Raw genomic sequence first — 16,439 nt, 5'->3', positions numbered from 1 at the left:
ATGCTATGATGATAATGGTAACAGAACTTTTGACCTTCTTTTACTTGACGATTTATGCCTACACTCATGGACGTCTTTAAAGGATTGCTAAAAAGCCTTGTATTATGATAATAATGTTCACATGAACTTCTGACCACATGACGTCTAATCCTTAATAGAGTAGAGCTCCGTGTAAAAGAGTGCGTCCAGGCAGTGCTGCCATCTTACCTATTTCTGGTAATAGTGTTACGGTTTTGAAGGGTAAGGGTGCTGGTGAAATTACAGGCACATGGGACTTATCAAGTTATGTCTCACGGTGACGGGTGCAGTGGCAGTGCCCCTCAGATCTTTGCGATTTAAAGCTCTATTTGGCACTGCAACTGTTATGGACAGGCGTGTAGCTTAGCATCAGTTGCGCGACTTGTTTGTCCCGCCACTTGATATTACAATATATATTATTGGAGCTAGTTAACGCTTCAAACGTAATGTAACAGATTTCCGGTTATTGTTTATGTACAAAAGGATAAATCTGAGCTAATATTGTTACGTGTTATTTTCTAATTATTAAAGAAACGATTTACTATCTACAAATTATATTAACAAGACTCGATTATGATTTCTTTGTTTACAAATGTTACGTTTGACAACTCAATTTGTGTGAGGTCGCCTTATGGTCGCATTTCAATCTGTTCAATTTAGTCAGTCATCTGACATAGTCCTATGGCATAATAATAATAATTTACTGAGCAAGGCCTAATTACAAAATAGCTAACTAAAATTAAAAAGGTGCAAAAAGATCAAGCGGTAGATTAATTCTAAACTAAATAACCACTGACTTCCCTTATACTAGAAAAAATCTGTATTATGGGTGTCAGTCATGGTGGTCATTGGTAGGGTTGGCATGTGGCATTATGGAGATAAGGAGTGAAGTAATAGTGAACTGGGGCCTTACCGTGAACTCTTATTATAGTTCAGTATAGGTTCGTAACGACAAAAAAGCGGTATGGTGATATACGCTTCATGTAGCGCTGTCTCACAACGATTCATTTTAGGTCCTAAACTGAAACAGTTCATGGTAAGGCCCCTGATCTCTGTGAAGTTACCGCGTGGTGTTTAAAACTTGTTTTGACCTGATACATCTTTTGTACTTTTGAACTAATTTCATTATTGTGAAAACTGGATAAACGAATTCGTTGCAATCGACTGTTAAAATTGATAAGGAAGAGTGAATGGGCCAATTCTCGAACGTTTCCTATTTAATTCCTGACTAAATCAGTTATAAGGGTGTTTTCTTCTATGTCTTGTTTACGGTTATGCTGTCGTCGTTTGTTTTCGATTAAACGTTCTGGTATATGTGGCCAGTCGTTAATATGAACGTTGGTATCACAATTCAACCTTTTTTTATCATTCCTCAAAATATATCCATGGGTATATACTTCATAAATAGACGACTTCGATGGCCCAGCTGCTAGCTTGATGAGTAGGATTACTTTGAGAAACCATTGTACGATTATAAATTGCTTCTGGTCTGACTGTTCTGCATGGACTAGGGCTTTGGAGACTAGGTAATTGATGCCATTGTCTGGCACATTGGGTGTCTATAGATTTTCTTCTCTATTGCGATGCTATTATAAATATAGTTACTGAATTTGTTGTCTTGTTCAATTAGGTATAAGTAATTGAACGAGGCAAATGTCATATCAAGTCTCCTTGAAGTGCGTAAATACACAAGATATAGCTTAATATACTTTTATGGTCTACTGGATCAAAAACCAATCATCAATTTGTCTAGTATTGGTTGGAGGTACAATTAATGATCTATAGGTGTTGTATGTCCAGTTCTTAGATATTATTTTCTCTGATGAAAAATTCCTTCATTCATTGGGTGAAGTCAGGCTGTATATGATGATGATTATTCATTAATATGTTTTACTTCCAATTTCTTTTTAATTATTAAATTCGATTTAGTAAAAAATATATTGTTAAAATAAAATGTATTGCAAGTAGTATATAGCATGGAATGTTTTTTGGTAAATTAAAAATTAGGTATTTAAATTAATAAGTTTTTTAACTGTAGTTTAAAATAGGCTGGTTTGCATTAATATTAGATATATAATAACTGGTAAACGAAGATGGTAAAGTCATCACTTTACCATCTTCGTCGGCCGTGATCATGTAAAAAGCCCGAAACGTTGATTTGTTTGAAAAAAAAAAGAAAAATAGAAGAATACAAATAGTTTCATTACCTATAGGAGTTGTAACTATATACTTCTTTTTCAGGCTATGCACCCTACGCGTAACACGTCTCCGGGTGTGCGGCGCGTTAGGCGAAGCGGGTGGTGGCGCGGCGAGCGGGGCGGGCGCGGGCTCTGTGATCCTCGCCGCCCGCATGCACAGCAGCAAGCGGACATTGCGCTCCAACGACATCGCCGTGCCGCCTTTGGATGTAGAGTTGGATCTTTGCTTCTCCTTGCAGTACCCGCATTTTGTCAAGCGAGATGGCAACAGGTACGTCAAAAGTAGGCTTTAACTTCCTGCCCCGTGTACATCAAAATGTTATATAATAAGTGAAGTGAAACACTCAACATAGCCCCGCACTAGGGAAACCCTGTATCGCGGGTGCCATGGACCCACGTATAGACAACCACAAATTACACCCAAACTCACGAGAGAAATAAATGTAGGCCACGGCCATACAAATATTTCTCCCGGCCCGGGAATCGTACCTGGGACCTCTTCGCGGCAGTCCGGCATGGTTCGTACAGAGGCAGTTTAGTACGGTTAATTGTAATGAAAATATATCTTAAAAGAGTGTTTCTCATACAAAACTGATACCTGAGGCATTTTTTTTATAATACCAAGTGGCGGGGCGAACAAGTAATGCGCCTGATAGTAAGCTAAACACCTGTCCATAACAGTTGCAATGCCACTCAGCTTTTTAAATCGCAAAGATCTGAGACGCACTGCCACAGCGCTCGTCATACGGAGACATAAGTTGACAAGTCCCATTTGCCCTCAATTTCACCAGCACCCTCACCCTTCAAAACCGGAACACAGTGATGGTGACATTACTGCTCGGTGGCAGAAATAAATAAGATAAGATAAGATGGCAGCACTTCCCTGGACTATCACTTTCGCAAGGACCTCTACTGCTACCGTATGATATTAGCACATTTTAATGTACAGAATCTAAAGCGCTTTTCCCATTGTAGTTTGCTGAGTCTTGGGTTCCCCGCCCACCACATTCCTGTTAAAACACATCCGCTTCCTCCACTCATAGCAGTCTTTTCATGCTCGTGTATACTTGTGACCTGGCGTTTTCATTATACATAATTGTGGACGTCCTCAATCTGGTTAACCTTTCCCCATGTTTCCATTGATATTCACACAGTAGATGTGTATCGTTAGTCTAATAACATCCATCTTTTCCTCTCATCATGTTAGGTCGATGATTCTCAAAGTGATTTATATAGACCCCTGGGCGTCTATGACTGTGGACCCCATTTAGGCAGATCGTGAAAAAATTAAAAATAATTTTGGCTTAACATAATTTAATAATCTACATTACATAGATAGTACTTTTCTACGTACATAATTAGATATATTAAATTATCTATGAAGTACATTTCAAAAAAATCTAAATATTCAGTTGGATAAATATCAATATTTTAATTAAATTTTTTTATTGAATTGATATTCAATTATTTTTTGTGAAATTACTCCACTAGTTTGTTATAATTATTAATACAAAGATCGAACACTCAGAAAAAATCCTTCGATCCGGTCGGATTCGAACCGACATCTTCTTGCATACGGTGCCAGACGCTGTACCAACTAAGCATTTTTTTTGAGTGTCCGATCTTTGTATTAATAATTATCAATATTTTGTCAAATAAAACTTAACCTGTTTTTTGTTGTTTAAATAAAGTTTCTCACTATTCACTTATACTTATCAAAATGAGACGCACCATGTCAGCTGTCAAAAACACATTTGAAGTTGATGCATTTATAAAAAAACATCCATATTAAAAAGGCTTACGTAGGGGTCTACGCAAAGCTAAAAACAATGGCACGTGATCTGCGTAATAAAAGAGTTTGGGAACCTCTGTGCTAGGTGTAAATTAACTTAGTTACATCAGTGTAGTAGTTAGTTATACTTGTTTAAGCCAGGTGAAACATAAATTTATTACAATAAAACGAATTTTAACTACAGATAAAACGGATATCCGGTCTATCCGGCCGGATTCCGGATATTGGAACAATATCCGGCCGGTACCCGGCCAAATCACTACCCGTTTCATCTTTAATTTTAGCTACTAACATTATCCAATAGTTTTCTATTAACGTTTGATTACCAAGAAATCGTGGGTTCAATTAAAACAACACAATTTATTACGACTCAAGATTAAGACGTTAACCTGTTTTAATTCAATAAAACGTGTTTGTTCACGTGACTTCGGTTTTACGAACTGAAATCTGGAACGCCGTGGTTAGTTTCGTCGCTTTTAAGGCCGAGGTTAAAAGTTATGGGCGGTTTGGAAAAAGCTTGTTTTATTGCTGCACAATGGTTACGACCTAATATGATGATAATTTTAGCTACCTCGTCGGCGCTATCGATACAGAACACCAGAACAGGATACCAGAAACCCACGCAATTCGATGTAGCAGAGCTCCTTGTGAAAGAGTTGGTCCAGGGAAGTTACTTTTTATGATACCCAGGGACATGGCGAACAAGTCGTGCGCCTCGTGTTAAGCGACACGTCTGTCCATAGCTGTTGCAGTGCCACTCAGAACTTTAAATTATCCAGTCCTGTGGGAAATTGCCACTGCGCCTGTCACCCTGAGACATAAGTTGACAAGTCCCATGTGCCTGTAATTTCTGCCTCAGTGGCCGAACGGTTATCATGCCGGACTGCCACGCAGAAGTCACAGGTTCGATTCCCGGGCCGGGAGAAATATTTGTATGGCCTACATTTATTTCTTTAGTGCGGGGCTATGTTGATCGTGTGCGTTAAAAAAAAATTTTCACCCTTACCCCTGCTAACTGAAACTCAGTAATGCTCACACTGCTTGGTGGCAGAAGTAGGTAAGTTGGCAGTAGAGCAGTAGAGCTTGTCCAGGGAAATACTGCCCCACCTTACCTATTTCTGCCGCCAAACAGTAATTTCCGGTTTTGAAGGGCAGGGGTGCTGGTGAAATTACAGGCAAATGGGACTTGTTAACTTATGTCTCAGGGTGGACGTGCGCAGTGACAGTACCTCTCAGATCTTTGCGATTTAGAGCTCTGAGTGGCACCGCAACTGTTATGGACAGGCGTGTAGCTTGCTGTCAGGCGCATGACTTGTTCGCGCCGTCAGTTGATATTATAAAATATGTATATATTTATATATATCATATATTATTATCATATATTTCTTTTCTATACTGTCTCGGGTCTGGGTGTTTGTGGTACCGTTGTGGTTCGTTGTTCCCGATTTCCATAATACAAGTGCTTTAGCTACTTAGTTTGGGATCAGAGCAACGTATTTGATGTTGTCTAATATAACATTATTGCTGTATTACCTATATAAGTTAAAGTAAAATAAATAATCTTTATTTCATAGGTAAGAAATTACATTTGAAACAATCATGTTGATTAAATTTTGCTACTCATTCGTAAGAAAGAGCAAGCTCTTTGTTAACAAACATTTGTACTCATTTGTCATTCACAATAATTATTTGAAACCATTACCTCGTTCATAAAAGTGTAATATTGTTTTATTTTTTATATGTATCGTGTACACTATTTGATAAAACCACATCACGCTCTCTTGTGTAACTAAAAGATAATTTAATTGGCTTTGTTTTGTTATTAAATCATTTAAAATAATAAATAACGTAATAACCTAGCAATAACAAGTTATCCCTAATAAATGAATAAATAAACTATTATACTATTTCTATTTATTTGGATAATGAAAATTAATCGGAGTGCGCTGTACATAATATGTTTTTACAAAGAGCAACCCCTGTGTTATTTACTCGTTCTTGATAATGGTAATGGTGTTATTAACCGAGTTCAAAAAAAGGAGGAGATTCTCAATTTGACTGTATGTTTTTTTTGTACGTATGTTATGCGCTAACTCCGGTATTTGTGAACCGATTTTCATGATTCTTTTTTTGTTGGAAAGAGGGTACTTCCATAGTGGTCCCATTTCATTTTGAAGACAATCATCTACCTCTAAGGGTGGCTGATCACGCATGAACATTCATTTTTATAAATAGCGCCTAAATTTTTACTTCAGGAGCAATTATTTTAATGCTTAGTTTTGCTATTCTCCAAGTCAAGGCGTTTTTCCCTCTCAATATACTTTGAGTAGCGAGAACCGCTTTTATTATCTCCTGTGTCAAGTCCTGTATAGTGGTGAACTAGGGGATATTTCAATAAAACTTAGCAAATAAACGTAATTCCACGTACTTTAGAGGTCGGTTTTTTTAGTACTCTGTACTGAGATTATATTAACAGTTTGAAACAATAATATTATGAATTTGTCTAAGCGAAGTTGGCTCCCAAGATATGGTCATGTGTAAAACTTGAACTTAATTTATACTGGCCAAAAAGTGTGCAAATAAGCTGCGGTCATACTCCGCGATTACCCCGGCTTACCATATTTATTAACTGATTTTGATGATTATTTTTTGTTGGAATAAAGCAAATATTCTACATTTAAAAGTGTAGAACTATGGGATGACTTCGGTTTCGCGCACTTCCCGGTAACCGATTTCAATTAAACTTGGCATATAGATGTAGTTCCACGAACTTTTGATGTGGGTTTTCTTTTTATAATTCTGTTTTGCGTAGACCCCCTTTTTAATATTGATTTTTTAACAAATTCATTAATTTCAAATGTGATATTATTGCTCCCTAATGGCGGTTTACAACCCTTTCACAGTTAATTCTTGAAGCCGTTATCCGAGACCTCGATTGCATGAAGTTGATAACGACTTCATGCGTTAACTGTAAACATGCAGTCAATCTGTTAGCAGCCTTTTTTTTTTTTTGACGGGGGAAAATCTTTATGGATACCCCTGAGCCCAGGGAGACTCAGGGGTTATGTGGGGACTCCTACCCCACTAAAACCCCCCCGGGTTTCCCTCTCGCCGGTTGAGTCGGCGCCGTGGGATCAGTGAACATTCACCACGACAATCTGTTAGCAGCCTAAGGCAAAATAGTATTCACAATCCTAGGTACGCTAACAAAATACCTTAACACGTATTCGACTGTGTTAACGAGCAAAATCAATCTCGCCCCGTATAAATAAATCTCCGTAGGCTCCTGTAAGAGAATACGATTTTGCGTACTTTCCGTTAACCGATTGCAATAAAACTTGGCAAATCGATGTAATTCCAAAAAAAGCCGAAAAGCAAACTTTCGACTCAAGTCACATATGTCGCAGGCTAAGAATGAGAAATGAGGTAGATTTGTCAACTCTCTCCCTTGTCTCATATTTGTGAATTGTTATAATATATAAAATTACTAACATAGCTCATAAGACCTTTGTTACAAACACGTATGGATGGAAAATTCTGAAATAAATATATAATACATATATGATTAAAGAGACTCATGCCCAGCAGTGGGACGTACAATAGGTTGATGATGATGAAACAGTTTATATTCAGTGGCATTACACATATACAGGGTGTAAATTTGAGACGGGGCAGCAAGGCCAGCCACCTTAATCGTTGTAGTTACAGGAAAACGGTTCTAGAAGACTATCCATGAATTTTGAAGATATTTTGATTGGCATTCACAGATTTTCAAAATGGTACTTTTTAAAACTTTTTTTATGCCATTCGATCCAGTCTCTGGTAAGGATCAATAGTCTCTATGGGACCAACTGAGGTACGAGTACTCGAAATGTTAGAAATCGCAAAAAACTTCTTACCATGCATTTTGTAGGGGCTTATTTAGTAATCAGTTTTAATCTAGGTAGTTAGGAAAACTAACAAATTAGTCTACAAACAAGAATTAAATATAAACAAATTATAATCATAACATTATTTTTTAAATTTCGAACAGCTTTGTTTTGTTAATAGAGAATTGTCACTTTTTATACGATTTTTAATCAAAATGTTCTCAAATGGGGAAACAAATGAATTGGAGTAAAATTGCAGCCGCTACTTCCTCTTTGCGGAAGAGAGCGAATCGATCATACATTTTTTACGTTATTTTGCTTTTCGTTATTGTTTTTATTTTGAAATACATAATACGTATACAATTTGTTAATTTCCTTAACTACCTAGAATAACTGATGACTAGATATGTCCTTACAAAATAATATAAAATAATAAATGCATGGTAAAAAGTTTTTGCGATTTCTAACAATTCGAGTACTCTTACCTCAGTTGGTCCCATAGAGACTATTGAATCTTACCAGAGACCGGATTGAATGGCATAAAAAAAGTTTTGTGCAAATTGCCTTCTATCTTGCTGACTATACCATTTTTTGAAAATCTGTGAATGCCAATCAAAATATCTTCAAAATTCATGGATAGTCTTCTCGAACCGTTTTCCTGTAACTACAACGATTAAGGTAGCTGGCCTTGCTGCCCCGTCTCAAATTTACAACCTGTATATTTGACAACGTTATAGGTGAAGAAAAAATTGTTTGCGTCATTATATAGCATCTGGTTTATTAAATAAAAATACGTAGTTTTCAAATATTTTTATTATACATGTTATTAAAAACAATGGAATTTCTTGCAACACTGCGGAGTATGAAATAGTGTAAAATGGTATTAAAAAGTGAAGTCTTTAGAAAATTGAGATAATACCGGTTGCCAGTTCGCAGTCGATATATCAGAAAAACAATTTAGTCTTAGGTTCGTATTCCAGAACTCTACTCAATGCTCAAGTTAGGATTTGAGCAGACTTGAGTATGATTTCAAGCACTGGAAATACGACCCTAATGGCAAGGACTTGAGTATGATTTCTAGTGCTTTGAATCATACGCAAATCCTGACTTGAGCATTGAGTAGAGTTCTAGAATACGACCCTTACCATTAAGTACTCTAGATTCCAATATTAGTAAATTGTAGTAGATTCAACACATTATAGTTAAAGGGTTATAAAATGCTTTATTTTACTTTTTATTTTCTTACAGCGTGACTTAGGGTTGGTAACTACTCGTAAGTTATCAGCATGCTTCAGCACAATGCTGATACTAAAATTTCTCGTCTTGTTGCTATAGCGTGCTTTCGATGGCCCCGTCACAAAAAATAAGTTAGTTATGGATTTTGGTGCTGATGCTTACCGACAAGTAATTCCAACTCTACAGAATTGACATCAATTAACACGTGGAGCTACAGGTACACGTTTATATATTTGTGACATATTATAATTATTGTTTTATTGTCTAAAGGTTGCAAATAATGCTGCAGCGCCGTAAGAAGTACAAGAACCGCACCATCCTCGGGTATAAGACATTGGCTGAGGGCGTCATCAGAATGGATCAGGTAAATGTCAATTTTTCTTCTTTGCATCAAACGATGCTGGAGCAGTTGTTGGCAGTGTACAGAGCAGTGGCGAGGCGTGGAAATTACCGTTAGTACAGCCGGAGCAATACACAAAACATTTACTACTATTTCCTTAAGAAAAAGCGGCGCCTTATTAGCACACAAGATACTAATACGTCATTTTACTGGTTAACTTATTCTACATATAAAATTTAGCACGAAATTAGTATTTGATAATACGTGGAAAATTTTAGACAAGCCGGTGAAAATCGAGTTTTAAGGACGCCTCGCCACTGCTACAGGGATATGTTTCGACCTTTAGATCGTGTTTACATTCTAGGTGACAGGATAAACAACTTTTTTCATTACCTGTACGTACTATTCCTATACTGCCTGCTTGTCGTAAATAGACAAATTTTCTAGAACAATGTAAGTTCAATTAACCTCACCGCAGCGGATACCTTCACAGATACCACAACTGACGCAGATGTCGCTTTTCGATCAAATGTATTTATTAAGATTTTTTGACAAATCTTCCACTAGTTTTGTTATGATTATGAATACAAAGATCGAACACACAGAAATTTCGACCTGTTGGGTCTTGAACCCCCGTCCATGCTGCGCCGTAGCGTTACTCTAACCGTCTGAGTCACGGGTGCAGTTACCGAGTCGTCGAAATTCTTCTATATGTTTTTTGTTATAGATCTTTGTACTGACTTTTCGGCATTAGTCGCCTCTAGGGAGAGATTTTTGAATAACCTTCTCACCGCAGCCAGATGGTTAGAGCAATGCTACGGTGCAGCATGGTCGTGGGTTCAAGTGTTTTTAAAACATGAGGCATACCAATATGTTTCGGTGTATTATACATTTACCCACATACGCTTCAACGGACCAAATTAGGTGTGACATGTTTTATTAATAATATCACATGGCCGTACACAAATATTTATATTCATTTATTTTGCACTTCCCCTGTATAGTATAGGTTAATAAGTTTAAGCCAGACTTTTGAAAAACACTGCACTACTTGGGAATTTTCTAGTGTTCCGCAAAGTGTGCCAGTGTGTTTTAAAAGTTTGTCACACGCATACGATTGATCTTTTTTTATTAATGTTTGGTAATGAAAGTCTTTTAAATAATTTATTTAATGTAAATTGCATTCGTTGTCTCATTCTCGTGGTCTGTGTTAAGTAGGGCGTTTATTAAAATACCGCTTTTGACTGTTCAACAGCTTTCAACAGCTTCAAAACCGGAACACTGTAATATCTTTTTTTTTTATAATATCTAGTGACGGGACGTCTCGTGGTAAGCTACACGCCTATCTATAACGGTTTCAGTGCTACTTAGAGTTTTAAATTGCAAAGATCTTAGGGGCACTGCCACTGCGCACGTCACCCTGAGACATAAGTTAACCAGTCCCATGTGCCTGTAATTTCACCACCACCTTCCCTTCCAAACCGCAACGCAGTATTATTCTGTTCACATTACTGCTTGGCGGCAACAAAAGGTAAGGTGGCAGTACTTTCCTGACCGAACTCTTTCACTACGAGCTCTACGGATTCTGTTAGGCGTTTAGTCAAAATTTTCATGAATGAACTCAAATTATAAAATAATATAAATAGTCTTGTTTATTTATAAAGGACACGTAAGAAACAAAACATTTAATTTCACATAGAGAGGACCTGATTTTGTTACTACCGTTCTTCAGTCTCTACAGATTATACTAAGCTACACTCTACAGTACTGTCATGTACATGTAATCAGAATAATAAAATACTCATGGTTTAGTAGATTTTTTAATACAGGTTGTCTCAAAAATGTTAAAGTTCTTGAGATCGAAATCATCATCTTACGAAATCGCCAAAAAATGAAACTCGCCAAATTTTCGAGACCAAGATTCCCGAAATGACAACTCTACTGTGTATAGTATACGAAGAGCATGTACTTCACCGATCTGATTCACTGTTTTACTCTATTCTTCTCCAAAGCCGATAAGTCGGATCTGCCCAAATAATATATAACATACTATAACTCACACAACTAAAAATAAATAGAAGCCGTGGTAGCCTAGAAGCAGTGGTGGCTTACTGGTTCGACCTACCTCCTCTCAAGCAAAGGCCGTAGGTTCGAATTCGAACACGCACTTTAGAGTTTTCGGAATTTATAAGCTAAATTTAATTTGAATTTACCATGAGCTTTTCGGTGATGAAACCTGCGCGTCGAAGAAGGTTCACAACCCTCGGAAAACATGTGAAGTCCCCAATCGGCATGGGCTAGCGTGCGGACTATGACCTAAAACCTCGCGTGAGAGGAGACCCGTGCCCAGTCGTGCGACGTATAAATAGTATGACTGTATACTATAACAACCTCATATTTCATTTACCTCTATTAATATATAAATAGCACATTTGACACCAATCAAGTACCACTAGGCACTCAAACAAAGCGAGCATTAAGAGGAAACGGAATTGGGTTCAAACGGCAAGCGTTTGAATTAAATGATTCACTAATTGCGAGTACTGTGTATGTAAAATTCCACTTCCGGCAACCGCTCTTTACTAATTAACGATCGTACTGATTGATGTTTGTCCTGTATTCCACGTGTTTTTCACTTTTTCTGCTGACAAATTGTAATACTAGGTAAATTGCATGGTAGTAAAAAAATTCACCCTATATTTTTAACCCGTTTTTATTTATTTATAAAAAGTATGTGACGGGGCGAACAAGTCGTGCGCCTGATGGTAAGCGACACTTACCATTACAGCTGCAGTACCACTCAGCAGCTTTAAGTCATAAAAATCTGAGGGGCACTGCCACTGCGCCCGACACTCTGAAACATAAGTTGACAAGTCCCATGTATCTGTAATTTCACCAACTCCCATACCCTTCGAAACCGGAACACAGTAATTCTCATACTACTGCTTGGCGGCAGAAATAAATAAGGTGGCAGTACTTCCCTGGACGAACTCTTTCACAAGGAGCTCTACTGCCAGTAAAAAGGTTCTTAATTCTATTGAATTTTTTTGTCTATATATTACATGACTACTCCGACATTTTGTTAACCGATTTTGACGATTCTTTTTTTTATTGGAAAGGCTTTTGAGTAGCAGTAGTGCACCAATCAAATTCGCAGAAAATATTCCACCTGTAAAGGTAGCAAATTAGAGGGTGTATCCTGTTTATCAAATTTCACCCACTTTCCTCTAACCGATTTTCACTAAAACGTGACGTTAGAATGTAATGTATGTGTGTTTATTTGAAGTAGAAGTGATTTGTGCGTATTTGAAGCATACAGGTTCGTTAAAAAAAATTTGGCCCTATTTACTAGCAAACGTGAAGTATGTACTTTTTTAACTAGACATCATAACCGCTGGGCTGGCCCCTCCTATAACACTACTTGCTTTCCTAGGAACTGCTGTAATATGTCCATAAAGATATATAATGTTTTGTCTGCAGCGATCGCAGTCTTACCCTTAAGCATATTTAAAAAGAAATTGTTTGACTTGTTATATGTGATCTGTGTATATATGACATCAAAGATTAATTAAAATGAAAAGAAATTGACACAACCTCGTTTGTAATAATAACTGTTTCAATCAATGATATTATACTTGTAAACAAGCTTCAACATATTTATAAGAATTTTTTAATAATTTATCTAATGTAATTAAATCACTACAAAGACTTACTTTTAAATCACAATTTACCAAATGGCTTATGACAATTGCTTTTAAAGTTAGAAAGAATATTTAGTAGTTACAAATACCAATTGATATTAATTCGAAATACAAATTGCTTTGTAATTGTAGAGACAAATGTGAAATACCATTAACGTTTGAACATCTGAGTACAGGTTGAATACAATGTACTTAATTTTACTCAAGATCTGTATAAATACAGTATTCTGGCAAATTAACGTATTCTGTTCTATTCTGTTCTTCTAATTCTAGTGAAAACAAATGTTTTGGTGACCTACAGGAACTCCCCAACATGGAATAGTTGTTATGAAGAGATTTTCATCTGCGTTGCAATTACGGAATAAAAAACATATCACAAACAATAATGATGAACACTATAAAATCTTGATAACGATTGGTCGTAGTTTCTCATTTAAAAAGATGTTACAAATTCTGGACTGTTAATATAATTTAAACTTTACCCAATCGTTATATCGTTCAAAATTCAATACCTTTGCAAACGTGCCGCCATCTTGCGGCCAGTAGTCGGACTACGACGAACGACTGACATCTGAACGAATAGAAAGTAGTATCTTCTCGTCAACAGATGTCTTCTTGAACGCACATATTGCATAATGAACTTTATTGCGATCAATTAAGTTTAAAATTAACAAAACATTCATGGAGCATTTTTTCGCTAAGCTTTTGTTCGGTACTAGCGTGGAAAATTCGAGATGTTTACTTAGTTTTCCGAAAAGTAAAACTCGACCATATTTCTCTGCGATAATGTTTTTATTGTTCTGTGGTTGCCATTGTCGTTGACAAGGCCGCGGCAACGAACACAGCCAAGAAGGATAAGCAATGTTGTGAAGACGGACTTTTTTTTCAATAAAAAGATATAATTTTTTTTATATAATTTAATTATATATTGTAAATTTTATTTTTATGTGACAAGTACACGTCTGTTCTTGCAGGTCCTTCAACGTTCCATGGACATGGAACTAGAACTGATCGGCGTGGGGGGCAAGGTGGGCGCGGCGGCAGGCCAGCCCGTGGCGAGGCTCAGCATCACCGGACTTGCATCCACGCCGGTTGATCATGACACAAAGAATAACAACACTCTGCTTATTACAGGTGAGAATAGTGGCATAACAAGAACGACAGCGATGCCACATACACGCTCAAAGACAATAGAGTCTGCCAACTCAATCTTTAATGAATCCACTTTCAATATAGATCAAGACTTTTATTACACTCTAGTCAACATTTCGAGAAAAATCGAGAGCTCTTAAGTCTGTTTTTGATTGAAATATCTGAATGTAATAAAATGCGTCGTTGTGTAATTTTAATGCCAATCGTAAACTTCTGATAACATTTGTAAAACATTGACGCTTGTCCTAGCTGTTCTATACAATTATATGACATCAACCCTTCATGACGTATGAAATAAATTATATGAAATCAGGCGCTTGTCGCCTTTTCCTTCGAAACAAGAAATGATACTAATGTATGAAGAGGCTGAATGGTAGAACCTTGGCCTACCCAAATAAATGGGTGAAAACACTTATAAAAAAAGAATGTGACCTGTTATACAGAACATCGAGTATATAAACAGAAATAGAGATGAAATAAGGGTCAACATTCCTGGTAACTCATCAGTGATACATCACTTATAAATATCAACTCTCGTTTGCACTGAAATATGGCTAGATAGCGCCAAGAACTGACCTGTGTGTACGGCTCCGTATATTTCAAAAATATTCTGTATTTATTGTAGTAAAGATTAATATCTGTTACAATGGCGTGCTGTTCCATTCGGTGGTGTGGGGAAAAACAGCAACATATCTAATTACAAAACGAACTGAATCAAATTTCATCGGTAATTAAATATTAAATATGTAATTTTGCAGTTTTCGTCCATTACAGCAAAGCTCAAGTTAACTGGTTGATTTAAAGTGAAACAATTGACGACACCCGTCAATTCTTTCGAACTCGGGCTAGCCAATCGGAGCGCAGTTGTCACAGTAATGATATGGCGGAATAGTTTTCAAACAAATTAAATGACATTTCGTCTCTATTTCTGGTTATCATTTACTAGTTACAAACAGACACGTGATAAAAAATAGTGTTGGCCAGAATGGAGTAACGCTTTTTTATAACACCATGTGACGGGACGAACAAGTCGTGCGCCTGGTGTTAAGCGACACGCCTGCCCATAACAATTCCAGTGCCACTCAGTGCTTTAAATCACAAAGATTTGAGGGGCATTGCTACTGTGCCCGTCACCCTGAGACGTAAGTTGACAAGTCCTATGTGCTTGTAATTTCACCAGTCCCTTTAAAAACCGAAACGCAGGTAAGGTGGCAGTACTTCCCTGTAACAAAGAGCTCTACTGCTTTTGTTTCAAGGCTAACTTTAGGTTATTGATCAATTCACATTTACAAAATAGATTACAAAAAAAAACATTCTTGGCACCAGCCACATAAATAAGCCATTAGCCTGGTGCCAAAAATGTAGAATTTTATTTTCCAAAAAAAATACTTTTGGGAGTTAGTCACTTTATTAGTCATAGTGCCAGAACGAAGTTTTTTGAGAATTTCTGTATTCTTTACATTTACAGAACGTGGTTACTCGGATGAGGAGGAGGAAGGTGAATTTAGCTCGGTGGAGGAGGCTGACGAGATGACGTACGGCGCCCCCGCACGCCGCCGCACACACCGGCAGCTTGCCTTCAACAAGGCAGACCTGTCTTACACCAAGGTACGACCCGCTAAGATACTACAGACATAACTGGCATAAGTCTAATATAAAGGCACTTTACGATGGCAATTAAGGGGAAAATAATTGTTGTTCTAAATCATTGTGTGTCATGAACACATTCCAAAATGCATTTAAATCAAAAGCGTCCATAAAGTACCTTTATCTCCGAATTTATACAAATACGAGTACCTAGTATATTATACAATATCTAAAGTTTTATTTTTCTAGTACATATTTATAACAATAGGGTTATGCGTAATTGCACGATTACAAAAATAAGGTATATGATTTTAATAGTTTTATTTCAAGACTTGCAGGATATTTTTTTTTTCATTATATATAATAGAAAATACCCTTTTTGTATATTTAGGGTCTGTAAAGGGGAAAGAGCATGTTTGAAATCAATTTCAGGTTCCATAAGTTACTTTCAATATTATTAACAAAATATAATGATAACATTTATTTGCTTCAGCTACAGCTGGGCTGTAAAATAGCTACTATAAGCTATTATGAGCTGTTTTCTTA

General features: G+C 36.8%; 1 protein-coding gene across 1 annotated transcript in view; it reads left to right on the top strand.

Annotated features, from left to right (window-relative positions):
- LOC113226473 (phosphofurin acidic cluster sorting protein 1) overlaps nt 1-16,439 on the top strand; it is a 252,829-nt gene that overhangs the window by 214,541 nt on the left and 21,849 nt on the right. The window contains exons 2-5 of the mRNA XM_026459104.1: nt 2,260-2,487; nt 9,384-9,477; nt 14,129-14,288; nt 15,775-15,914. Of these exons, the coding sequence (XP_026314889.1) occupies nt 2,260-2,487; nt 9,384-9,477; nt 14,129-14,288; nt 15,775-15,914 (622 nt within the window). The remainder of the gene's footprint in view (nt 1-2,259; nt 2,488-9,383; nt 9,478-14,128; nt 14,289-15,774; nt 15,915-16,439) is intronic.

This window comes from Hyposmocoma kahamanoa, unplaced genomic scaffold (assembly GCF_003589595.1).
Source record: "Hyposmocoma kahamanoa isolate Upper Pololo Valley unplaced genomic scaffold, ASM358959v1 192, whole genome shotgun sequence".
NCBI classification, from domain to species: domain Eukaryota; kingdom Metazoa; phylum Arthropoda; class Insecta; order Lepidoptera; family Cosmopterigidae; genus Hyposmocoma; species Hyposmocoma kahamanoa.
This window is presented reverse-complemented; position numbering and strand designations above follow the sequence as displayed.